The sequence below is a fragment of the Sinocyclocheilus grahami genome, unplaced genomic scaffold (genome assembly GCF_001515645.1).
Source record: "Sinocyclocheilus grahami isolate Dianchi unplaced genomic scaffold, SAMN03320097.WGS_v1.1 scaffold223.1, whole genome shotgun sequence".
In the NCBI taxonomy this organism is placed as follows: Eukaryota; Metazoa; Chordata; class Actinopteri; order Cypriniformes; family Cyprinidae; genus Sinocyclocheilus; species Sinocyclocheilus grahami.
The window spans coordinates 1,592,469-1,619,683 of record NW_015505402.1 but is presented as its reverse complement, the minus strand read 5'-3'; the positions used below and the strand labels follow the sequence as shown (position 1 = coordinate 1,619,683).

The following is a 27,215-nucleotide window of genomic DNA, read 5'->3' as shown; positions in this document are numbered from 1 at the left end:
GTTATTTTGTTTTTTAGACTTGCATTTGCGTTTGTAATTTGTTATTTTGTTTTCAGAATTGTGATTTGTTCTGCACTTCTCAGTCACCGTAGGATCCATTGCTGAGCAATTTCTCTAAATCTGTTTTTTGAAGAAACAAACTTATCTACATCTTGGATGGCCTGAGGGTGAGTTTTCATTTTTGGGTGAACAATTCCTTTAACTGTGGACAGGGAGTGTAATTTCTGAATTTATTAATTTAAGTGAAAAGCTCTTTGTTGGTATTCGGCTGTTATCACAATACATGTTCAAGCTTGACTTTTTCTGTTCGTCTCCACTTATTGTCTGAGATGGAAGAAAGGGATTTCTTGGAGAGAAAACAAATCGAGCACTTAAAGATAGCTGTCTGTTTTGAGCCAGGGAGTGAAATCTGTAGTACACACCCGTGTTTTTCCTGCAACAACGCTTGAGAGGCAATGGGGAATGTATGTTAACAGGCTGGCTGAGTGATTGTGCTTGGTGCTGAAAGTGCAACGGAGCAGAGCGGTGTGACATGCAGGTGTTGCTCCTCTAAAGAGCTGTCTGAACCAATGCAGGGGAGAAATAACGTCATAAGAGAAGGGCCGTCTGCAGGGAACTCAGACATCTCTCTGTACAAAATAGGGGAAACAGTCCAAACCACCAGACTGCTCACATTCAAGGCTCTGCGGCCACAAACCCATTAAAGTGTTTACTCGAGCAGTGCTGACTGGTGCCACACTGGGACCAAGGGTTGGCTTGGCCTTGTTGTGTTAAACAAGGTTACACATATGAAGCAAAGCAGAGCAAAGTCGAGAGCCATGTCATTCATGAAAGGTGAAAAGAGTGAAGTAGAAATTTAGTGACAGAGCCATGCACCAAACCATACGTTGTGCTGTGGTGCCCATGTGGGTGATGAGTTTAGCTCTGGCCCGTAATATACACTAACATTCAAATGTTTGGGGTTAGAATTATTTTTTTAGTTTGTTTCTTATGCTCACCAAAGCTGCATTTATCTGATCAAGAATATAGTAAAAAAAAAAAAAAAAGATTACAATTTAAAATAACTCTTTTCTATTTTAATAATTTAAAAAAACAATTTATTCCTGTGATGCAAAGCTGAATTTTCAGCATTATTACTTCAGTCTTCAGTGTCACATGATCCTTCAGAAATCATTCTAATATGATTTGCTGCTCAAGAAAGATTTCTTATTATTATCAATGTTGAAACTTATTATTATCAAAAAAAGTGCTGCTTAACATTTGTGTTGAAACAGTGATTTTTTTAAAGTTCAAAAGAGCAGTTTTTTAAAATAGAAATATTTCGTGATATTATAAATGTCTTCACCGTCACTTTTGGTAAATTAAATTCATCCTTGCTGAATATATACTGAACCCAAACTTTTGAATGGTAGTTGTTTTTGTCCTCAGTCTCTTTGGTCTCTTGGTTTAGTGTAACACACTCGGGTAGCTATTTTTTTTTGTAATTCTCCAACCTTATTTCACTCAAGTCAGGCTAATAAACTGTATTCTTTAGATTGATTTTGCTCATGTCCATGAAATGCATTACGGTGTATTGTTCTTAATCATGAAATATCTTTATTAATGTCTTTTCCTTCACATTTTACACATCAACAGTGCCAAAAATTGTGAAATTAAATATTTCTGTTTTCAGTTAACCTTCAGTTAGCAAGCTAACAGCTTAGCCTACTAGCTTAGTATATAGCTGAGTGGTTGAGAATAACTCTTTTGATTAGTATATCACAATAGTGCTACTTTTTTTGCCATCCATAAAGAAAGATGCTTTTTGTACACACATAATGGTGTAGTTAAACCTTCAAATCACTGAATCTAGCAAAATCTTGACTCCCTGGACGATGCCTTTAGTAATGAGGCGACTTGTTCATTTAAAGGGGTCCTATTATGCTTTTCACTTTTTCAACTTTAGTTAGTCTGTAATGTTGCTGTTTGAGCATAAAAAAGATCTGCAAAGTTACAAAGTTCAAAGTCCACTTCAAAAGGAGATATTTTATTGAACAGAAATCACTTTTCAAAAACTACAACGAACGACTCGTTTGGACTACAACGCATATTTTCCGGGATTTGTGATATCACAAATACCGACGAATGGGACGAGACCTGGTTGAGCTGCACTAGAGAAGGCAACGAGTGTTATCACTATATCGCAGACACGCTAGCTTTCCCAAGGCAGACGAACTTAGAGTGTTTACAATCATCCATTTAAATCACCTTTACCATTATCTAACACTCACTTACAGTGTTTATTTATTTATATCTTATCTTAAACCTGGGAATAAACAACAGGTTTTGGGATAAAAAATTTTTAATTCTTTTTTAATTTATTTTTATATAATGTTTATTATGTTTGGTAAATTTTTCACAGGTACTGTTATACTGAAAAAAATAGCATTAATAGGAGGAATTTTGCGCTAATGGTCTCAGACTTTTGGACTCCACAGTATATCAAAGTATCATTGTCAAAGTAAATATCAAATTAACATACCATATAATATAATGTTGTGAGACCTAAACTGACTAGCTTTTAAAACGATTGGTTATCATCATACAGAGCATGAAAATAAATATCAGCATATTGGTGCCGGCCAGAATTTTAATATTATTGCCTCCCTATTTGAAATCACCTTGAAAATCTTGGATTGGACATTTTATTTAAACTTGCTAATAAACATATCGTTTTTGGGATTTTAATAAATTTCACATTAATTTTGTAGTAAAATTTTTAAAAGAAACTGGTGCGCTGATAATATAGTTCATAATGAAGAAATACTACACTGTATATCAAAATATCATCTGATACCTTCACTAAACACTAATAAAAATCGTTCAAGAACGACCCAACACTAGTGTGTTTGAATGATGCACGCGCGCCTTCACGAGTTTACGGAGTGGATCGGGAAAATTATCTGGATAATATTTTCAGTGATTAACAGCATGAATTCTGCTAGGGATGCACCGATATGAAAATTTTGGCCGATACGATAACCGATTATGCTTTATTTTTGAAAGCCGATAACCGATATGTTGGCCGATAAATCTATATCCAAATTGTTATATACTTTTTGAGAGCCTGATTACAAAAAAGGTCTCATCATTAAAAGTCACATCCCAAACACTTCAACATAAGCAGCCTAGTTTGAACGGTGTACGTTTTAAAAATATTTTTACTCTCCCATTACCAAATTTAGTCATAAAAAAGTCTTACAAATAAATAAAATAATGCATAAATAATGCAAACAAGTCACTGGACATCATTACACGTGTAAAGAATCAAAATGAATGCGCCACAGATCAATAAAACAGAATAGCCTCTGCACGGACAATTACACATACCATAGCAGGATATCCACATGCTTTCCTATATGAAAAGCTCATGGAATGCAGTGGAATGTTCTGAAGATGATAAATCCATTATTTCTGTTTCACTTTTCAGTCCAGTTCCAAAGTTATCTTTGTGTCACAATGTCTGTGCCCTTCCCATGCCACTATTGTGTTTAGATCCCAAAATACTCTACTGCATTTTTTATGAGGCCTTGCAGACTATCTGTGTCTGTTTTTGACTCACTTTGACTAATTTGAGCAGGTCTCTTTTCTTTTCGGAAAACCTTTGTGTCCTTCTTCTTTAAAGGGATAGTTCAATGAAACATTAAAATTCAGTCATCATTTACTCACCCTCATAGTTACAAACCATATGAAGGAGAATTATGCTTTTTCATTCCATTATGAATAGGCATTGGAGATTTAAAAAAAGACACGAAAGCCCATTTTCATCAAACTAGCCCAACTTTATCATTGATAACATTTTGTTAATACCTCCGTTAGAAAGATATGAGCTAAGAATCTCAATTATTGGTGTCTTACAGCTACAGTGAGGACATTTCTGATATGTCAAATGTGTCCTCTTCATACCCTGCACTTTTTAGTTAAGACTGTTTTTATTAGACACAACATGTAATTTCATGCCCCTCTCTAAAGTAATTAGCTTGGCACTGATATCTGTTTTTGACCAGTGGGAAATAAGGCTGTAATTAGCCCAATTTCTGTATTCATTATCTCTTTTTATCATTGAGATACAGCATTAAGTGGGCTCCTTCAAACTAAAACGCAATACCACAAATACTGGAGTTGGATGTTAAAAAAAAAAGTTATTTTGATGTTTTTGAAATTTTACTTTTGGTCTCTCTGTACACAAACCCTATAGTGTGTGCTGTGTAATATACTTCAACTACATTCCAAATGTAAAATTAAAGGAGGAATTAAAATCGGCCAAGTATGCTGATTAAAAACACAAACAAACTCATGACTTCATTTAAGAATCTGAATTTGTGTGAGCAGTTGAAATTTTTATGTCCAGAAACTTGTGATCTAAAGATGTTTTTGGTCATTTTAGATGTATTATTTATTGGAAAAATGCAGGTGTATTGATTATTGTTTTCTTCATGAAAAATTCAGCACGGGTCTAACTAACATATCTCCTAGGGGCAATACATCTCTTATTGCTATATGCACCATAGCATGTTTTTCTATTAGGTATTGACGAAAATGTCTCATGCATTTTTTTCCTCCCAAAGCTGACCTCAGTCATATATTAGCGGCGTTAGATAAGGCTTCTGAATCACAGTCCAGGAGGGAATCGAACTGTGCATGTAACATAACTAAAACTGGCACATTCATTAAGTTGCTCTCTTTAAAAATGGGCTAAATTCCAATCAGACATCCTGGCAGAGCGAAATGATGAGAACCCAAAGCCGGGTGACATCTCACGCATAGCTGACATCTCATGCCAGATAAACGGCCACTCGCTTTCTCTCTCTCTCTGAACCACTCACAAATTACAGCAATTTCTGTCACTCCGGCATTTATAGTTGTCACTTGAAATCTATTTTTATCTAAACACAAGCAGCTTTGTCTGCTATTTAGCCCCTGACCAGCCAAGAAGGTCTATATTACCTGGAAAGAGCAATCCGTTAGCATTTCCACTCATCTCCATGGCAATTGATATCATTGGTCATGAGTGTTTATAAATATATTTTTGAGGCAATCACCTGAAACATAACATAACTGACTTTCTTTCTTCTGTTGAACATAGAATAAGATATTTTGAAAAAAAGTCAATGCTCAGCAAAACTCTTTGGTTACCAACATTCTTCAAAATATCTTATTTTATGCTCCACAGACGTCATACAGGGTTAGAAAGACATGAGTGTGAGTAAATAATGACATGAGTACATTTTTTACTGTATCTACCCAAATGAAGGACCAGGCAATTGTGAAAAATTAACCACTGTCTTTATGGCATCCTAAATCAAGCCTACTCATTACTGGATTAGAGGTTGCATGGCAACGCTACAAAGAAACTAAAGTTTCATCTGTACAGATGAGGAATCAGAGGCTAGTTATTCCCAAACCCATGTTGCTTCTGTTGCGTCTTCTCATGGGGTGTGATCGTACTCTATGAACAGTGAGCCATTCCAGTTATCTGAAAGATGGGATGGGTTGTGGGCAACAAATAATGGGGATCATCTCCTTTCCACCATCCGGTGCTTTCTCAAACTGGTTAAATAAGTGTTTTAGATACTGGCGGGAATTTTTCATTTACCACGGTGAATATGTGATGTTAAAAACTGTCTCTAGGCTGCTCACATGCTGCATATTGGATAAACACACTGCTAATCAATGCCTGGAAATACTTGAATACAACTGTGAAGAAACACAGATTTGTCTGTCTTGTAAAAGGCATGAGGCCTAATTATGGATGGGCGATAAATTATTATTGATATTTATTGGGGAAAAATACTCAGTATCGATAATAAGCTTTTGTGTTATTTTCAGTATTTTATCTATATCTAGACAATCAGGTGTGTTGTGTCGCTAAAAATGCTGCATGTTATTCATGTCTCTGCGTGAATGACGTTTGTGGTGTTTTCAGTTTTCACTATATGAGGACATGAATGCATGAACTTCATCTCCAGATCTGCTTCGCCAGCATTTCACCATTTAATTTAATAAAATAATCAGCTAAAATGGTCAGATACACACAGAATTTCTTCACTAAAAACTGCCAAAAAATAAAAGTTTGGTTTAACTAAGAAAATATGACAGAAATATATTACAATTGTATATTTAATTGACAAACGGCCAAAAAAATAAATGTTTGATCTAGCAAAGAAATGAAGACAGAAATATGTTACTGTTACATTGTCATATATTGTATATGTAAATATTCTTCTCAAAATACTACTACTACTACTAATTTCATTACATTTTAAAAGTTTGATTCAACTGTCAATTTTTTATGAATTCATTCTATTAGACACTATTTTTTGCTGATATTTTATTATTATTATTATTAAATGGTCATATTCCATGTTATATGTCTTGTTTTGGACTTTCATGTTGAAGTTTTGTTTCCTTAGTTTCCAATTTGCTTTCCTAGTTGTATTTTCTCTGTTGATTAATTTATTGATTGTATATTCAGGTATTTCTTGTTTCCTTATTCTCCCCTGTAAAAATAGCCCTGTGTTTCGTTGTACTTTGTTAAGTCTTGGTTGTTGTCTCTAGCGTTTAGATGGTGGCCTCAGTTCTGATCTTTGTTTGCATTCTGGTTTTTGTGTGGTTTTGGATTTTTCTTTATTAAAAGTAGTTTATTCTGTATTTGTATCCAGCTCCCATTTGGTTATGATTTCACATTTATCACATTATCAGAATTCAGAAAGAATAAAATGCACAGAATTGTGTTTCATGGGGCCCTCAATTAAAAGAGGAATACTCGGTGAAGGACTCTTGTAAACAAACAAATTTACATTTTGCATTTATGCATTTAGCAAACACTTTTATCCAAAGTGACATTGTATTCAAGCTATACATTTTTGTCAGTTCTTCAGTTTTGTAATTACATTCATTCTTAAGGCCTAACAAACATGTGGAATGCAGTTCCTTCCCCATTAAATGAATAATATAATAAATGTTGATATAAAATGATTCGGAGAAGAATAGCACTATTTCTGGCCATACTGCCCAGCCCTGGGCCAAAACGAAGTATGCATCTCAGGGTTAATGGTAATAACGTGAATCAATTGTAAATCAGTGTTGTGTCTTGTATAATGCCACAAGTGTCTCTTTGCTTCAATATTAATAACCAGGAGGTAGTATCATACTCCGTTTGACAAATGACCATGTCAAAAAGAAAATGTGTCACTGTCAGTGGATATGAAAAACCATTACCTGCCACCATGCCTACAGCTTGGACCCAACGGATGCCATAATCGAGTTAGAAACTCAGGACAGAGTCCACAGAAACAGCATTTCTGAAGTTACAGTAGGTGTGAAGATAAGGTTGTGTTAGGTTGAGCTCCGCATTTGAAGGATTGATTCTGGAGACACTCAATAATCATTCATGGAACCCCAGGACAGGCATTTCATTTTCTGTGACGGGACATTTTACTCTGCCTTTATTACAGTTCCCCTTCAGAAACTCGAGCTGCATTGAGATTCGCTTTGGGAACGCCCCTGCGTGACTGCGTTCTGAAGCACATGTAAAATCAGTCCAATGGAGCAGCGAGACGTCACAAGCGGGGTGACGTGAGCGCCAGGAAGTATAAAAGCGCATCCGGCAGAGCGCAAGTTAGCTTCTGCTCTTCAGTAGTGCTCTGTATATGTGTCAGTCTATTTACTGTTGTCTGTCAGTCCACAAGCATTCAAAAGAATATGTCAAAGTCTAAACTAATATCTATGGCGAGCAAACGGCATTACAGACGTTGTGTGCCTCCCTGCCCACACTATCTGGCAGCGGGGGATACACACGATCTGTGTGTTGTTTGTTTAGGAGCGGATCATGCATGGTCAGCTTTCGAGGAGCTGATTGTCATCACTGCGAGTTACTCTCGCTGCGTATGCTCCGCTCTCGCCTGGCTGTGTTTGATGAGAGCGGCCAGGCTCGCGATCCCACTGGCAGCGGTCCTGCTGTTATCGAGGCACGGCGTAGACTGTTGTCGTGGGGATCGCAGGTGGATTTAACGGAGGGATCCGAGACGGGCTTGTCCTTTTCTCGGTCCTCACCCACTAGATCCGCGGCTCTCTCTCAGTGTTCGGAAGCCCGCGCTAGGGTTTCTTCTCCCCCCCAGAGAGAGAGAGCCAGACGCTTCATCTATCTTCCTCCATTTTCTGAAATCCGGATCACAGCCTTCACGACGGGGCCTTCCGTTTTTCCCCCGATCTCCATGCTGAGGTGTCAAGATCATGGGAGAAACCGTACTCATCCCGTATTTACAGCCCCACAGTCTCGAATTATTCAAAAGAACATCGTTGGGCTGAATGATAAGGGATATGGGGCGATGCCAGTGGTGGAGCAGACACTTGCGAGCTATCTCTCCCCATCCTCAGCATCATCCCTGAAGGCCTCGAAGCTTCCCACCAGGCCCATTAGGTTTACATCGAGTCTGGTTGGGAAAGCTTATACAGCGGCAGGTCAGGCTGGCGCATGTTTGCACACCATGGCGGTGTTACAAGCATACCAGGCTGACCTGCGTAGGGGTGGGGCTGCTGAGCGGGAGCAGCCCAAGCCGTCAAGTTCCTCATATCGCCAGTCTCAAAAACAGAGCGTTGCAACCCGCACCCCTCCACAGAAAGATCGGAGGATGGGGCGACGCTCTCAGTCGGGGTCTTCTAGACCGAAAACGGATCTGCGGACCGTTATTTTGTCTAAGAGGACCTCGGCAAAACGGTCCTACCATTGTCAGGTCCCTGAGGGCAGCCCCACCTGGGGAGGAAAGGATTACACCTCAGTATATGGTGCCCAATCCTCCTCAGTGCCCTCACGAAGGTTCATCTCCGTCTTCTGAACCGCACTATCAAACGGCTTCGGTTCAAGATGCTCATTATCAAGCAGATAATATCTCAAATCCAGTCCGAGGACTGGTGTGTTACGATAGATCTCAAAGACGCTTATTTCCATGTTTCTATCCTTCCTCAACACTGGAAGTTCCTGAGGTTTGCTTTCGGGGGCGAAGCATACCAAAATCGAGTTCTTCCCATTGGCCTGTCACTCTCACCCCGCACTTTCACGAAGTGTGTGGATGCAGCTCTGGCTCCTTTGCGACTCCAGGGCATCCGCATACTCAATTACATCGACAATTTGTTGATACTAGCTCGATCGGAGCAGTTGGCGGCTCAGCATCGAGATGTCGTCCTCTCCCATATGAGAGAGCTGGGGTTAAGACTAAACACCAAGAAGAGTGTACTTTCTCCACTACAGAGAACCACTTATTTAGGTGTGGTGTGGGATTCTACCACGATGCAGGCACGTTTGTCTCCTGCTCGTATCGAGTCAATCCTCACAACAGTCAAGAGAGTAAGAGAAGGCCAGTCACTCACTGTCAAACAGTTTCAGAGGCTGTTGGGTTTGATGGCAGCGGCGTCCAACGGTATACCTTTTGGCCTGCTGTACATGAGACCCTTGCAGTGGTGGCTCAGGACCAAGGGATTTTCCCCGAGGGGGAATCTGCTTCGCATGATCAAGGTCACGCGGCGATGCTTACGTGCCTTGGACATGTGGAAGAAACGTTTGTTCCTAGTTCAAGGCCCAATGTTAGGGGCTCCTTGTCGTCATGTAACGCTAACGACAGATGCCTTTCTCACGAGCTGGGGGGCGGTCATGAGTGGCCGCTCTGCCCAGGGTCTGTGGGAAGACCATCATCTCACATGGCACATCAACTGCCTGGAGATGCTGGCCGTGTTTCAAGCTCTGGCACACTTCCTTCCAGACCTAAGGGGAAATCATGTGCTTGTCAGCCCAGACAACACATCGGTGGTCTCCTACATCAATCGGCAGGCGGGGTCTGCGTTCGCGCCCCTTGTACAAGCTGGCACGCCAGATCCTTCTGTGGGCTCAGGGAAAGCTCCTGTCGCTAAGAGCAGTTTACATCCCTGGGTATCTCAATCAGGGGAGTGGGAATTTGGCCAGGCAGAAGTGGATCTATTTGCATCGCAGGAAACGACACACTGCCTGCTCTGGTTCTCCCTCACGCATCCAGCTCCACTGGGGCTGGATGCCATGGTACAGACGTGGCCGAGGCTTCGTCTGTACGCTTTTCCCCCGATCACTCTGCTCCCGGGAGTTCTGGAGAGAGTACGCCGGGATGGGGTCCGTCTGTTGCTAGTAGCCCCGTTCTGGCCGGCCCGAGTATGTACAGTCGACGCAGCGTCTCGTTCCCATACGTAACCTAGAGACATTCCACTGCATAATGACTTATTTTCATCCCCTCTTTTGATTAGAACTGGAATTAATCTTACTGCCTAGGAGATTATGGATCACAGCGTAATTAATTTCCTCACATTTAATTAGATATTCTGCACACCTGGTTTATAAGCATATTAACTGATGCAGTTATGGGATCTTCATGTTTGGAAGCCTGGAGTCATGAACTGTCAAATTGTCTAATCCAATTATCTGAGATTATTTCCTTTTTTGCTTAAAGTAATTTCCCCTATGAGCAACATTTCCAAATGATGTAGATGATTGATTATCAAAATATGATTTGATTTGCACACTTTCTAATTATCACTATAGTGTGGAAGCACGTTTATTTTTTATAAAAAATAAAAAGGTAATTCTCCCTGCCAAGGTCATGGGTTTGATTCCCAGGGAGTACATGAACTTATAAAATGTATACCTTGAATAGAATGTTAGTTGCTTTGGATGAACATCTCTGAGAATACACTACACTCTCCAAAAAAGTGTGCAAAAATTGTACCTTTAAGGGTACAACAGGTTGTTACCGGGGCAGTACTCTCAAAGGGACATCTTTGTACCTTCTTTACCCTCTAAAGGGTTCATAATAGTACCATGAGAGTATATGCACCCTTTAGAGGTAAAGAAGGTACAAAGGTCATTTTAAGGGGCACTGTCCCAGTGTCAAGCTGTACCCCCTAAAAGGTACAATTTTGCACTTTTTGTTTTGGAGAGTGTACTGTTCAAAAGTGTGGGGTCAGTCAGATTTGTTATTAAATAAATTAAGGCTTTTATTCATCAAGGACACAACAGATTGATCAAACTGATTGCTGTTTTTACTGTATTTTTTATCAAATAAATCCAGCCTGATGAGCAAGAGAGACTACTTTCAGAAACATTTTCAAATCTTAACAAACCTAAACTTTTGAATGGTAGTGTATGTAGATATGAAATGTAAATGGCTGTTCCTCTGTTGCCTTTCTTGTAAAACCAAAAAATAAAATAAAACAACGGATGCCAACAGTGTCAACTGTACTATAATCTGAGTGATTTTTAGAGAGAAAACTGAAATAGAAGAAAAAAGTATTTGGCTTCTGCCCACTAGTGTCTGAAGTGTGTGTTAAGTGTAGAGCCCTTCAGTCCTGTGATACAGACGCTAGAGTTTTGTAGCAAACAGCCATCCAGCTAGAAGAAATAAAAGAGGTTTCCAAGACAACAGGTCAAGGAGAGTTCAACAACTAAAACACATCTGAAGAACATAAAAAGATCAGGCAGCTCTATTGCACTGTAGCACAGTACCACAAAACACGATTTCCATCGCAAACAAATACAACACTCATTCTGAGGATAATTCACAAAGGAAGAAGTAGACGAACAGTGTCTGTTACAGCTAGTATGCTGGTTTTTTGTTTCCCATTTGCTCTCCGGTTTCTGGCTGTACTTTCTCTGTCTCATGCAACTCATCAGAGTGGTTAGAAATAATACCCACAACATCTGGTTGGCCCCTCATGCCAGCCAGCAGAAGGCCAGTCAATTTGCCATGCTCCTGTGCCCCCCTTCAGCTGGCCAGATGTCAACTAATGCAATCTCTAGAATAGCATTTATGATTTACACCATCTGCGACCTTCAATATTAAAGTCTTTGCTGTAATCAAGTGTGAAAAAACCCCCAGTTAATTTTCCATTGTGACCATCGCATGCCAGTGCTTTTGGCATGAACATGTTTTGACATTAGCAGTTCAAACGGATTCGATTAGCACAGGAGAGCCTGGCTAGAGCTCCAGAAATCCATGACTAATGATCTGCTTCCTGGGGATATAGAGTGAATCACCAAAGAGAAAACTCACAAGTTGTGTTGATGGGACAATGAAACAGCCCTCAAGCAGTTTAAGATATTGTTAAATGTTAATTTAGCGGACTCTGATGGGAGGTATCCCAACTGCTGTGAGACAACGCACTGAGAAAGACTTCTGAGGGTGTTAATGTGTAGAAGAACAACAGATTCTGATGTAGTGTTTAGCCTTCCTGAATAATGTGCATAATGCTCGCCCACAAAAAAATAAGCAGTACCCAGAAGCATAGTCATTCAGTCATTCATAGTCATTATTTACTTATATGTAAAGTATAAGTCGCTGGGGTGTATTTGTAGCAATAGCCAAAAATACATTGTATGGGTCAAAATTATTGATTTTTATTTTATGCTAAAAATCATTAGGATTGTTCCATGAAGATATTTTGTAAATTTACTGCTGTAAATATATTAAAACTTAATTTTTGATTAGTAATATGCATTGCTAAGAACTTAATTTGGACAATTTTAAAGGTGATTTTCTCAATATAAATATTTTTTTTTGCACCCTCAGATTCCAGATTTTCAAATAGTTGTATCTCAGCCAAATACTATCCTAACAAACAATACATAAATAGAAAGCTTATTTATTAAGCTTTCAGATGATGTATAAATCTCAAATTCGAAAAATTTACCCTTATAACGTTATATATAGATGAGCCAGGACTGACACTGATTTCCCTTCAAATAAATAAATCAATAAATGAAAATTAATGAATAAATTAATTAATGAACGAACAAGCAAGCAAACAAATAAGATGGGTAGGTCACGATGCCTCTGGAAGCATTGCTTTTATTTTAGAATTATAAAATTTATGGACAAACTTTACATCTCATATCTGTTGTTTGTTTCTATTTCTGTCTCTTTGCTTTAGAGGGTGCCCAAATAAACAGTGTGGGACCTGGGTCATCTATGATGCAAGCTATGACACAATACCCTGCCCTTGGACAGGTACCTGTAGCCCATCCCTATGAACCATCTCAACCTGGAAAGGAGCTCAACAAGTATGCTTCGCTCAAGGCTGTGGGTAAGACGGCCATGCTTAAATGTGCTTTTACTTGAATTTTATTTAGTTATGTTAATCAAGCTCATTCATGAGAAAATAATGTTTGAAACTCAGTGTGATTAGTTTCTGCTTGAGTTCTTAATCATGTGGTCTTGACCGGAGATCTTTTTGTTGTACTGGCAGGCCATGTTCTGGATCTTAGACGGTCTCATATTGGTCTGGATCTTAGGGGTCTGGTCTTGACTTAAATGTGTTATGGGCATTTACTTAGTGCACAGTTACAGCATGTTCTCTCTATACATGGTCACAGTCCTTAATTTTTGCAAACACTGACAAGCTTAATTTATTGGAAAATAGATATTCAGATTTTTATGTCAGGAGAGCTGCGAACCAGCATAAAACATGCACAGAATCAGACATTATGGTTATGAATTATAATGTTGGTAAACAAAAAATGTTTTGGTGAAGTCTCTCATTTGTCTTTCCCAGTCACTGAAGTATCAGAAGTGCTTCAGAATTGTCTGTCCATCAGTAACAGTGCTATCTTGTTCTATCAATAGTGCGAAGTTGTAATTGATTACATGAAATCTGGGTTACGTAATCAGATTTAAAAATAATTACATTTTAAAATTCTTATAATCAGATTACAGTTACTTTTTATGGATTACATGATTATATATTAGTAACACATTATTTTGACCTAAAATATTAGCTTGAAGTCTCCGAGATTTTTTTATTTAATATTTCAATAAATTAGCAAAGCATTCACATGTTCACAGTTCTAAAAATGTCTACAAATCCATCAAACTGATCGGAGTCGGATAATGGTCACAAACAAAGATTTTTATTGTTCAAGTATTGTTTTTTTTTTAAGTTTACTTTTTGTGATTTAAAGGTCCCATATTGTCAAAACTGAAATTTCCTGGCTTTTTTCATGATAACTGAGGTCTAGGTGCTATGTAACTACCATATAAGTTTCAAAACCGTCAATCCACAGTCAAATGCACACAGCCTGCATAAAGTAGCTGTGCCTTTTCACGAGCCATTGTGACTTCCGTAAAAAGGTGATGTCAGAATTACACAGTCACCGCCTTCAGTCAACACCCCGAGCACTGCCCATCGTCCCACCCTCCTTTTGCCAAACCCCCAGACAACATCGCGTACATGCCATTGCTGAGCAATAACAACACGGAAACATCTCGAGAAAACGCTGTTCAGTCGATGTATGTCAGGAAACTACATCATTGCACAGGCTTCCGAACTAGGGTTGGGCCGATAGACGATGCCATCGCCGATGACTGATAGACTTTACGATGTTGTGCCAGCATGGTGATCCTCCCCCCTCCCCCTGCAATCTGGCCGCATCCCAATACCGTGTTCAGAAAGAAAATTATGTGTACTACGGAACCCCCTAAAGTTAATAAATACAAGATGAGAGGAAAATATATATTTCAATATTTTCTCTCGCAGTTATATCATTGGATAATTATACTGTTTAAATTGCGGGCATCAGGAAGGGAGCCGCTATTATGCCTGGCATTGAAACTGCTTTTTTAGTTTCACTTTCGAGATTTGCGATCGCACGTACTTTGTTTAAACTATGGAGCGGCAGTACTTACCGCACATTTTACAAGATTAGATGTTTGTCAGTAGTGCTCAGGATCTGCAATTTGCCATCGTCCTCAGTCATCTCTCCTTACTCTGTTCATGTGGTAAGTGACATTTTATGTAGCCTACTGTAATATAACAGGCATTATGTAGTCCGCAACCCGTAAGTAAACTTCTCACACATTTTATGTTACATTATGGAGCCAGCATAATCTGAAATTATAGTTTGTAAATGGTTATGCAATGGTAACGTGTTGCATCAGTAGGAAACCAATAGTTACGTAGATTACTGCATTTGGTTTTTGAAAAAAATAAAATAAAATAATTACCATTCTGAAACATCCTGTTGTAAGCACGTTTGAGGAGGTGGTTGTTTGTCACCTGTCGACGCCGATTTGGGGTCTGAGTTCGGCTCAAACATGTAAGGCCGGAAAACATTTCCCTCAGCAGTGGCCATCATTACAGGTGTTTCTATTTTTCTATTTGCCATAGCAGGCTATAGCATACATGACCCTAGTTACCCGTGGTTGGCCTGGCCGTGCGTCACTCAGAAAACAACAGGCCAATCAGAAAAGAGGCTCATGTGTATTAATTAGACAGGCCAAAATCAACCTTTTTCTAAGCAGAGCTCCTGAGAAAGGAGCTGTAAAAATATATTTAGATGGTTTTTGGTACTTATACTGCAAATATATATTCTTAAGGACATCAAAACCTAAAATAAAACTCCAGAAAGTTGCATAATATGTGACCTTTAATTAATTAGATTTTAATGAGTTAGATTTTATGATTTAATTAATTCACCCCTGCAGTTTCTTCACAAATCCCAGTTTGGAAAAACCCTGACATTGTAGATAATAAAGAATAAAATATATATTTTTTTCTCTTTGTATTTTTATATCAAAATGGCACAAATATTCATATTCAAAATTATATGATATACATGTGTAACAAATTCCACTGGAGGCGAGTGTAGTGAGAACCCAAGTGCAGTTTAATCCCAAACATGTGCAGACACAAAATAAACAGGAATCCCCCTAAAAGGTACAATTTTGCACTTTTTGTTTTGGAGAGTGTACTGTTCAAAAGTGTGGGGTCAGTCAGATTTGTTATTAAATAAATTAAGGCTTTTATTCATCAAGGACACAACAGATTGATCAAACTGATTGCTGTTTTTACTGTATTTTTTATCAAATAAATCCAGCCTGATGAGCAAGAGAGACTACTTTCAGAAACATTTTCAAATCTTAACAAACCTAAACTTTTGAATGGTAGTGTATGTAGATATGAAATGTAAATGGCTGTTCCTCTGTTGCCTTTCTTGTAAAACCAAAAAATAAAATAAAACAACGGATGCCAACAGTGTCAACTGTACTATAATCTGAGTGATTTTTAGAGAGAAAACTGAAATAGAAGAAAAAAGTATTTGGCTTCTGCCCACTAGTGTCTGAAGTGTGTGTTAAGTGTAGAGCCCTTCAGTCCTGTGATACAGACGCTAGAGTTTTGTAGCAAACAGCCATCCAGCTAGAAGAAATAAAAGAGGTTTCCAAGACAACAGGTCAAGGAGAGTTCAACAACTAAAACACATCTGAAGAACATAAAAAGATCAGGCAGCTCTATTGCACTGTAGCACAGTACCACAAAACACGATTTCCATCGCAAACAAATACAACACTCATTCTGAGGATAATTCACAAAGGAAGAAGTAGACGAACAGTGTCTGTTACAGCTAGTATGCTGGTTTTTTGTTTCCCATTTGCTCTCCGGTTTCTGGCTGTACTTTCTCTGTCTCATGCAACTCATCAGAGTGGTTAGAAATAATACCCACAACATCTGGTTGGCCCCTCATGCCAGCCAGCAGAAGGCCAGTCAATTTGCCATGCTCCTGTGCCCCCCCTTCAGCTGGCCAGATGTCAACTAATGCAATCTCTAGAATAGCATTTATGATTTACACCATCTGCGACCTTCAATATTAAAGTCTTTGCTGTAATCAAGTGTGAAAAAACCCCCAGTTAATTTTCCATTGTGACCATCGCATGCCAGTGCTTTTGGCATGAACATGTTTTGACATTAGCAGTTCAAACGGATTCGATTAGCACAGGAGAGCCTGGCTAGAGCTCCAGAAATCCATGACTAATGATCTGCTTCCTGGGGATATAGAGTGAATCACCAAAGAGAAAACTCACAAGTTGTGTTGATGGGACAATGAAACAGCCCTCAAGCAGTTTAAGATATTGTTAAATGTTAATTTAGCGGACTCTGATGGGAGGTATCCCAACTGCTGTGAGACAACGCACTGAGAAAGACTTCTGAGGGTGTTAATGTGTAGAAGAACAACAGATTCTGATGTAGTGTTTAGCCTTCCTGAATAATGTGCATAATGCTCGCCCACAAAAAAATAAGCAGTACCCAGAAGCATAGTCATTCAGTCATTCATAGTCATTATTTACTTATATGTAAAGTATAAGTCGCTGGGGTGTATTTGTAGCAATAGCCAAAAATACATTGTATGGGTCAAAATTATTGATTTTTATTTTATGCTAAAAATCATTAGGATTGTTCCATGAAGATATTTTGTAAATTTACTGCTGTAAATATATTAAAACTTAATTTTTGATTAGTAATATGCATTGCTAAGAACTTAATTTGGACAATTTTAAAGGTGATTTTCTCAATATAAATATTTTTTTTTGCACCCTCAGATTCCAGATTTTCAAATAGTTGTATCTCAGCCAAATACTATCCTAACAAACAATACATAAATAGAAAGCTTATTTATTAAGCTTTCAGATGATGTATAAATCTCAAATTCGAAAAATTTACCCTTATAACGTTATATATAGATGAGCCAGGACTGACACTGATTTCCCTTCAAATAAATAAATCAATAAATGAAAATTAATGAATAAATTAATTAATGAACGAACAAGCAAGCAAACAAATAAGATGGGTAGGTCACGATGCCTCTGGAAGCATTGCTTTTATTTTAGAATTATAAAATTTATGGACAAACTTTACATCTCATATCTGTTGTTTGTTTCTATTTCTGTCTCTTTGCTTTAGAGGGTGCCCAAATAAACAGTGTGGGACCTGGGTCATCTATGATGCAAGCTATGACACAATACCCTGCCCTTGGACAGGTACCTGTAGCCCATCCCTATGAACCATCTCAACCTGGAAAGGAGCTCAACAAGTATGCTTCGCTCAAGGCTGTGGGTAAGACGGCCATGCTTAAATGTGCTTTTACTTGAATTTTATTTAGTTATGTTAATCAAGCTCATTCATGAGAAAATAATGTTTGAAACTCAGTGTGATTAGTTTCTGCTTGAGTTCTTAATCATGTGGTCTTGACCGGAGATCTTTTTGTTGTACTGGCAGGCCATGTTCTGGATCTTAGACGGTCTCATATTGGTCTGGATCTTAGGGGTCTGGTCTTGACTTAAATGTGTTATGGGCATTTACTTAGTGCACAGTTACAGCATGTTCTCTCTATACATGGTCACAGTCCTTAATTTTTGCAAACACTGACAAGCTTAATTTATTGGAAAATAGATATTCAGATTTTTATGTCAGGAGAGCTGCGAACCAGCATAAAACATGCACAGAATCAGACATTATGGTTATGAATTATAATGTTGGTAAACAAAAAATGTTTTGGTGAAGTCTCTCATTTGTCTTTCCCAGTCACTGAAGTATCAGAAGTGCTTCAGAATTGTCTGTCCATCAGTAACAGTGCTATCTTGTTCTATCAATAGTGCGAAGTTGTAATTGATTACATGAAATCTGGGTTACGTAATCAGATTTAAAAATAATTACATTTTAAAATTCTTATAATCAGATTACAGTTACTTTTTATGGATTACATGATTATATATTAGTAACACATTATTTTGACCTAAAATATTAGCTTGAAGTCTCCGAGATTTTTTTATTTAATATTTCAATAAATTAGCAAAGCATTCACATGTTCACAGTTCTAAAAATGTCTACAAATCCATCAAACTGATCGGAGTCGGATAATGGTCACAAACAAAGATTTTTATTGTTCAAGTATTGTTTTTTTTTTAAGTTTACTTTTTGTGATTTAAAGGTCCCATATTGTCAAAACTGAAATTTCCTGGCTTTTTTCATGATAACTGAGGTCTAGGTGCTATGTAACTGCCATATAAGTTTCAAAACCGTCAATCCACAGTCAAATGCACACAGCCTGCATAAAGTAGCTGTGCCTTTTCACGAGCCATTGTGACTTCCGTAAAAAGGTGATGTCAGAATTACACAGTCACCGCCTTCAGTCAACACCCCGAGCACTGCCCATCGTCCCACCCTCCTTTTGCCAAACCCCCAGACAACATCGCGTACATGCCATTGCTGAGCAATAACAACACGGAAACATCTCGAGAAAACGCTGTTCAGTCGATGTATGTCAGGAAACTACATCATTGCACAGGCTTCCGAACTAGGGTTGGGCCGATAGACGATGCCATCGCCGATGACTGATAGACTTTACGATGTTGTGCCAGCATGGTGATCCTCCCCCCTCCCCCTGCAATCTGGCCGCATCCCAATACCGTGTTCAGAAAGAAAATTATGTGTACTACGGAACCCCCTAAAGTTAATAAATACAAGATGAGAGGAAAATATATATTTCAATATTTTCTCTCGCAGTTATATCATTGGATAATTATACTGTTTAAATTGCGGGCATCAGGAAGGGAGCCGCTATTATGCCTGGCATTGAAACTGCTTTTTTAGTTTCACTTTCGAGATTTGCGATCGCACGTACTTTGTTTAAACTATGGAGCGGCAGTACTTACCGCACATTTTACAAGATTAGATGTTTGTCAGTAGTGCTCAGGATCTGCAATTTGCCATCGTCCTTAGTCATCTCTCCTTACTCTGTTCATGTGGTAAGTGACATTTTATGTAGCCTACTGTAATATAACAGGCATTATGTAGTCCGCAACCCGTAAGTAAACTTCTCACACATTTTATGTTACATTATGGAGCCAGCATAATCTGAAATTATAGTTTGTAAATGGTTATGCAATGGTAACGTGTTGCATCAGTAGGAAACCAATAGTTACGTAGATGACTGCATTTGGTTTTTGAAAAAAATTAAATAAAATAATTACCATTCTGAAACATCCTGTTGTAAGCACGTTTGAGGAGGTGGTTGTTTGTCACCTGTCGACGCCGATTTGGGGTCTGAGTTCGGCTCAAACATGTAAGGCCGGAAAACATTTCCCTCAGCAGTGGCCATCATTACAGGTGTTTCTATTTTTCTATTTGCCATAGCAGGCTATAGCATACATGACCCTAGTTACCCGTGGTTGGCCTGGCCGTGCGTCACTCAGAAAACAACAGGCCAATCAGAACGTACATGCCATTGCTGAGCAATAACAACACGGAAACATCTCGAGAAAACGCTGTTCAGTCGATGTATGTCAGGAAACTACATCATTGCACAGGCTTCCGAACTAGGGTTGGGCCGATAGACGATGCCATCGCCGATGACTGATAGACTTTACGATGTTGTGCCAGCATGGTGATCCTCCCCCCTCCCCCTGCAATCTGGCCGCATCCCAATACCGTGTTCAGAAAGAAAATTATGTGTACTACGGAACCCCCTAAAGTTAATAAATACAAGATGAGAGGAAAATATATATTTCAATATTTTCTCTCGCAGTTATATCATTGGATAATTATACTGTTTAAATTGCGGGCATCAGGAAGGGAGCCGCTATTATGCCTGGCATTGAAACTGCTTTTTTAGTTTCACTTTCGAGATTTGCGATCGCACGTACTTTGTTTAAACTATGGAGCGGCAGTACTTACCGCACATTTTACAAGATTAGATGTTTGTCAGTAGTGCTCAGGATCTGCAATTTGCCATCGTCCTCAGTCATCTCTCCTTACTCTGTTCATGTGGTAAGTGACATTTTATGTAGCCTACTGTAATATAACAGGCATTATGTAGTCCGCAACCCGTAAGTAAACTTCTCACACATTTTATGTTACATTATGGAGCCAGCATAATCTGAAATTATAGTTTGTAAATGGTTATGCAATGGTAACGTGTTGCATCAGTAGGAAACCAATAGTTACGTAGATTACTGCATTTGGTTTTTGAAAAAAATAAAATAAAATAATTACCATTCTGAAACATCCTGTTGTAAGCACGTTTGAGGAGGTGGTTGTTTGTCACCTGTCGACGCCGATTTGGGGTCTGAGTTCGGCTCAAACATGTAAGGCCGGAAAACATTTCCCTCAGCAGTGGCCATCATTACAGGTGTTTCTATTTTTCTATTTGCCATAGCAGGCTATAGCATACATGACCCTAGTTACCCGTGGTTGGCCTGGCCGTGCGTCACTCAGAAAACAACAGGCCAATCAGAAAAGAGGCTCATGTGTATTAATTAGACAGGCCAAAATCAACCTTTTTCTAAGCAGAGCTCCTGAGAAAGGAGCTGTAAAAATATATTTAGATGGTTTTTGGTACTTATACTGCAAATATATATTCTTAAGGACATCAAAACCTAAAATAAAACTCCAGAAAGTTGCATAATATGTGACCTTTAATTAATTAGATTTTAATGAGTTAGATTTTATGATTTAATTAATTCACCCCTGCAGTTTCTTCACAAATCCCAGTTTGGAAAAACCCTGACATTGTAGATAATAAAGAATAAAATATATATTTTTTTCTCTTTGTATTTTTATATTAAAATGGCACAAATATTCATATTCAAAATTATATGATATACATGTGTAACAAATTCCACTGGAGGCGAGTGTAGTGAGAACCCAAGTGCAGTTTAATCCCAAACATGTGCAGACACAAAATAAACAGGAATTTGGCAAAACATGGCAAACTCACCAACAGTGGTACACGGAACAAAGCTAGACATTGGACAATGGCAACATGAGGGCTATATAAATCAAGCAAAGGGGGTCACATGACACAATCCAGCCAATGAGAACATGACCAAAATGGCACAAATATTCATATTCAAAATTATATGATATACATGTGTAACAAATTCCACTGGAGGCGAGTGTAGTGAGAACCCAAGTGCAGTTTAATCCCAAACATGTGCAGACACAAAATAAACAGGAATTTGGCAAAACATGGCTTAGAAAAACATGGCAAACTCACCAACAGTGGTACACGGAACAAAGCTAGACATTGGACAATGGCAACATGAGGGCTATATAAATCAAGCAAAGGGGGTCACATGACACAATCCAGCCAATGAGAACATGACACATAGAACAAAGGAACCAATAGCAGCATCACATGACAGTGTCTGGGAAACACATGACAATGACAAGAGAATACAAAATAAAAGACAAGAAAACCTAAATAAGAAACAAAACCCCAAAATCGGCGTGACAAGTTATGCCAAAAATAATCTAAAAGTAATTAAAAAGAAATCATAATACATTACCTAAATATGTGTAATCTAATAGATTAGGTTACTAACTACAATTGTTGTTAAGTAATTTGTAATCAGTAACAGACTTATTTTTTTAGTAATAAAAAAAGTAAGTCTACGCCACACTGTAAATAAATAAATATGCAAGAAGGATTCTTGAAGGATTCTTTTATTTTAATTAATTAATAATGTAATTAAGTTCTGTTTTATAGTTGTGGGAGAAACAAACCTTTTTGAAGCTTCGAATCAACTGAACCAATTGCTTTGCAAAATGATTCACTGTTTCAAAGCACTCGAAACACCACACGCTGGTGACACCAGGGAGGTATTCCAGAAAGCAAGGTTAACTTACCGTCACATATACCCTGAACTCTCGGTTGATTAACCCAAACCTTGCTTACTTGAGGTATGCTGGTTCCAAAAACACGCCCGGGAGTAAGTTCATTCATCTCAGAGTATGTTCACGGTTAACACACAAGACATTCTCAACAGAGCCACGAATCGATGAGTCACAATGGAAAAAAACATGATTTCCGACCAATGGATGCAAAAAAAAAAAGTGTGCTGCTTCTTTCTTCTTCTTTTGTTCAATGATCATTTACATACTTAGTGCATATCACCACCTAACTGATGGTTGTGCATCAATCTTTTTTTTTCTTCGTTTAATCTTTTAATCACTGAGAATAAAAATTATAGTTTGTTTGATGCTAATTATATAATAGGAAATATCACATATGTATTGTTATTAAAGAAATACATTATAGAAAATGCTGATCCATGATGTGTGAGATGACAATAAAATAAATAAATTAGAATAAAATAAACATTACCTTGTTATAATAGTGCTTTATAATCAACATACAACTATATATATACAGTGGGGAAAAAAAGTATTTAGTCAGCCACCAATTGTGCAAGTTCTCCCACTTAAAAAGATGAGAGAGGCCTGTAATTTTCATCATAGGTATACCTCAACTATGAGAGCACAATTGGTGGCTGACTAAATACTTTTTTGCCCCACTGTATATATGTATAACATATATTTGATAGCTATATTGTAATCATATATAATATTGTGCACAATCTGCCACGCCCAATGGTCAATAGGTCACACATGTGCTGATAACTCTGAAGTAAACTAACCCTGAAACAGAACCTGCTCGGGAGCAGGTTATGTTCAGAGAGTAAGTTGCTATGGCTACTTTCTTACATACCCTGAAAGTTACCTCCGTTTTTGGAACCGAAAGCTGGGGTTATCCACTTACTTACTCCCAAACATACCTGGGTATGTCACATAATCTGCTTTCTGGAATACCCCCCTTCTGGGTATTGCTGTTGATGCACAAAACTGTGTAAATACAACAAAAACTCAGGCCAAAACATGCATAAAAACATTTTACAAATAACATTTTTACAAACCCATTGCAAATGTTTTATTGAAAGTAAAATGCATTAAATAATAAAATACCATTAAATATGAAGTGCCTGTATAATATGTGTTTTTTAAAATAATTATTATTTGCAGGGCTTGTTTTGTTTGTTTTATCGAGAGCTTCTCTAAACAGGGCAATAAGAGACTATTAACTACTACTCATCCTTTTAATTACACAAATGTCGCATTAGAAATGTCTACAAATCGATCAAACTGATCTGAGATCAGGTGAAAATCATAGATGATGGTTCAATGGTTCACCACTGAGGGGCGATCTCAATAAAATTGCATGACTCGTGGGTTCACAGAGATCCTCGCCCCCCCCAACTGCAAACCATTGAGATTTCGAAATGTTTCAAAACAGTTATGATGTAACAAAGCCTCGTTTACTGAAATCACGTGACTTTGGCAGTTTGATACATGCTACGAAGCACTGTTTTGAAACAAATGATTCGCAAAGGTTTCGAAGCTTCACGAAGCAGTGCTTCAAAAGCACCCATCACTAGTGTTTTACAGTGATAACATTGGGTAGTAACATAGCCACTTTTTACTTTCACATCAATTAGTTTGGCATCGGAGTGAAGCCTATCAAAAGACTTCAGTGAGATGACAGCAAACAGCAGACAAACAACCAGTCGAAGCAGCAACGTGTGATGACAGTGATTCTCTGAGACTTTCAGCCACAGATGTTAACATGTTAACACAGTTGTTAATCCACTGAAGTGCTGTCTGTGCAGACTGATCACTAGGAAAACAAAAAAGGACAGTTTGTTAGAGACAGGCCCAGGAGACAAGCCACAGCCGGGGAGCTGAAACGTTTGAGTTCAGTGCACTACCTTCCTCTGATGTGCGTTAATATCAGGGTATTGATGTCAATGAAAGAGTCGCATCAGAGATCAGCTCTTCTCTCGTCTGGCTGGCTTATTTTGCGGTCGGCCTCCTGGCCTGAGGTTTTAGATCTGCGGTTTACTGCGACTCATTGGGGTGCAAGGCTGTTAAAAAGGTCACCTGAAGGATATTTAATTAAAAAGTTTAAAATGTCATGCTGAAATGAGGAGGACTTCAAGCAGAGTGTAGTCAGTCCCAATTAAGGCCTGGCTGAGTTAGAAGGTGATACACCATTAGCAACATTGCATGGATGTTATAAAAAAATGTTGTACCAAAAAAAAAAAAAAAAAAAGATTAGTGACACCGTCTGTAAGCACATTAGTATTGTTTATACTCGGTTGTCTGATCTGGTCTTAGCAAGTTGTGTTTCACGCTGTCAACGATCGACTAGCACTGGTTGAAAATGTTTATTGCAAAAAATATTTACAACTCCTTTGCAAGGAAGCTGTTGGGTGCTGTTTGAATGTCAATGGTGATGCAGCTGAATTTGTTGCTTGTAAACCCATATTGTCAAAAATAACATTTACAATAATAACAGTTGCGAAGTGACTGTTAGATTTTTTTTTAAGTGCACAATAACTACACATTCAAAATTGTGGTTTCACCAGACAGATACAATTCCAAACTATTTCTGGAAGAGCATAAAGCTGCATATTTCCATTTTAATGATGGAAGCAATCCAGACTAATTTGCATTCAAAAAACATTTTCTTGTAAAAATAACTGGTTTAGAATGACATGGTGGTCAATAAATGATGGCAAAATGTGAACTGTTTCTCTACAGAAACATCCAGTTTTTGTTTGTTTGTTAGTTTTTTTTTGTAGGAGGAAATGGTTGTGTCAAGTATTTTCAGAGAAAAAAATAGATAATTTGGGAAAAACAAGTGATAACCTAATGATCTATTAAATGTGTAATTATCTGGTACTCATGAGGGGAGAAAAAAACTAAAATCAGCAATCAGGTGGTTTTTTGCATCTGACTAATGAAGTGTTGTTGAATTTCCTCACTTTTTCTCTTCTGTCTGTCTTTTCCAGCTGAAAAAGCAAATGAAAACTTCTACACTAACAGACGGCACCTAGCTGACCTGGCAGCGAAAGGCACTCTTCCTATGCACTCGGTGAGTCTGGAGCAGGAGCCCACCAACCCTTACAGCCCCGAGTTGCCCTGCCAAAAGCAGAATGGACACAAGTCTAAAAGCACCAAGGTCCACAGCTCCCACCCGCTGGCTTTTGGCTCGAACACCATTGCCAATCCCGGCATGCTGAAGGGCTGGGAGATGACAGAAACGCTGGGTCGCCGGCACACGTACGCCCCCAAGAAGCACAGTGCCACCATGGAGCAAGTGAACGAGCTGACATCTGCCCACAGCCAGCACTACCTACCACCACATCCATATTTTGTCACCAACAGCAAGACTGAGGTGACCGTGTGAACGGGGCTGCAACACCGGGTTTATCGAGCCCAGGTCTGAGTGGATGCGTGGATCTGAGAATGAGGATAATAAAGGAACCCTGATAGAGGAAGAAGTGTGGATTAGGACCCCGTCCTGCTGGAAGGATTGACCGAGCGGTCTGGCTCAAGATCTGCATGGCGGTATGTGTGCTGTTTGTCGTTGAGCGCCTGGGCATGGAACAGGTGTGCATTGGCCTCATTTGAATGGGAAAACGTAATGTTGTTCAAAGGAACTCTTTCTGTGTCCATTCCATCACAAATTAATAATCTGACCTGCAGTGATGAGTTTGTCACAAGGCCATCCGTCAAAGAGATGAGGACACATTCAAACCCTAAACAATCAATGCAATCAAACGTACTAGATGGGAGCACTGTCATGTTTTCGTAAAAACCTGAAAGCTTGTGAGAAAGTCGCTCAAGGTACACTGTCCTTGTACAAAACAGAATATTACCAAGGACATAAAATGTCAAAAGCTTCCTCGGATAAACAGAGAACATCGGTCTGGAAGTTTAAAGATGATGTGAGGACAATCTTGTCTCTAACTCTTCTCATCTCAACACTCGAGACTTTCCAGAGCGTGTGCACCAAAAACCTCCTGTAGCAATGTAACACGCTATATCCTGACAAACACTGGGCTTGTGCCTTTCCAACAGAAGAACTCATTATATAAGAGCTCTTGTGCTTTTCAGCGAGCACATGGTGTTTCTTCAATAACAAAGATGCATACAATATAAACAAATCTATTGTTTACGGCTGTCATATTTCAGTAGAAAATGTTGATTGTCAGTGTTCTAAAATACACATTTTTCCTTCTGTTTTGGCATTTTTCTCTGATGTGTTCACATATTGTATGGCCCTATCTTTTAGTGCAACTGTAGACTGTAGACAAAGGAAGTACCATAGGGTTAATGATAGACATTCATTACTTTTCAATGTTAGGTATGATAAAAATTTATGGTAATTCTGATACTGAACAAGATGGTTACATCACTGCCATTGTTGCATTCCAAGTATTTTTGGTATTGAGTAGTTTCTTTTGTCTTTAGCATCATAATGTGAACCATTTAAATTAGCATAAGGGCAAAAGGCTGCATTCGATTTTGAAAACTGAGCGTTTTGTCATCCACATCCAAATTATTCCAAGTATCTGGTTGTGAATAATGTGGGTCACATAAACTTTAATTGCTGTGAAACAAGTGGCTTTATCTCAGTAAACTTAAAATGTTTTTGACCTAAATCATTTACTCACCTAAATCAGCAAATTATCAGGCTAATTCATAGT

At 38.5% G+C, this 27,215-nt stretch overlaps 1 protein-coding gene across 1 annotated transcript in view; it reads left to right on the top strand.

Moving 5' to 3' along the window:
• Positions 1–26,732, top strand: part of LOC107596862 (protein shisa-9B) — a 33,559-nt gene extending 6,827 nt beyond the window's left edge. The window contains exons 3-4 of the mRNA XM_016287713.1: positions 12,988–13,140; positions 25,515–26,732. Of these exons, the coding sequence (XP_016143199.1) occupies positions 12,988–13,140; positions 25,515–25,912 (551 nt within the window). The 3' untranslated portion in view covers positions 25,913–26,732. The remainder of the gene's footprint in view (positions 1–12,987; positions 13,141–25,514) is intronic.
• Positions 26,733–27,215: the final 483 nt, after the last annotated feature.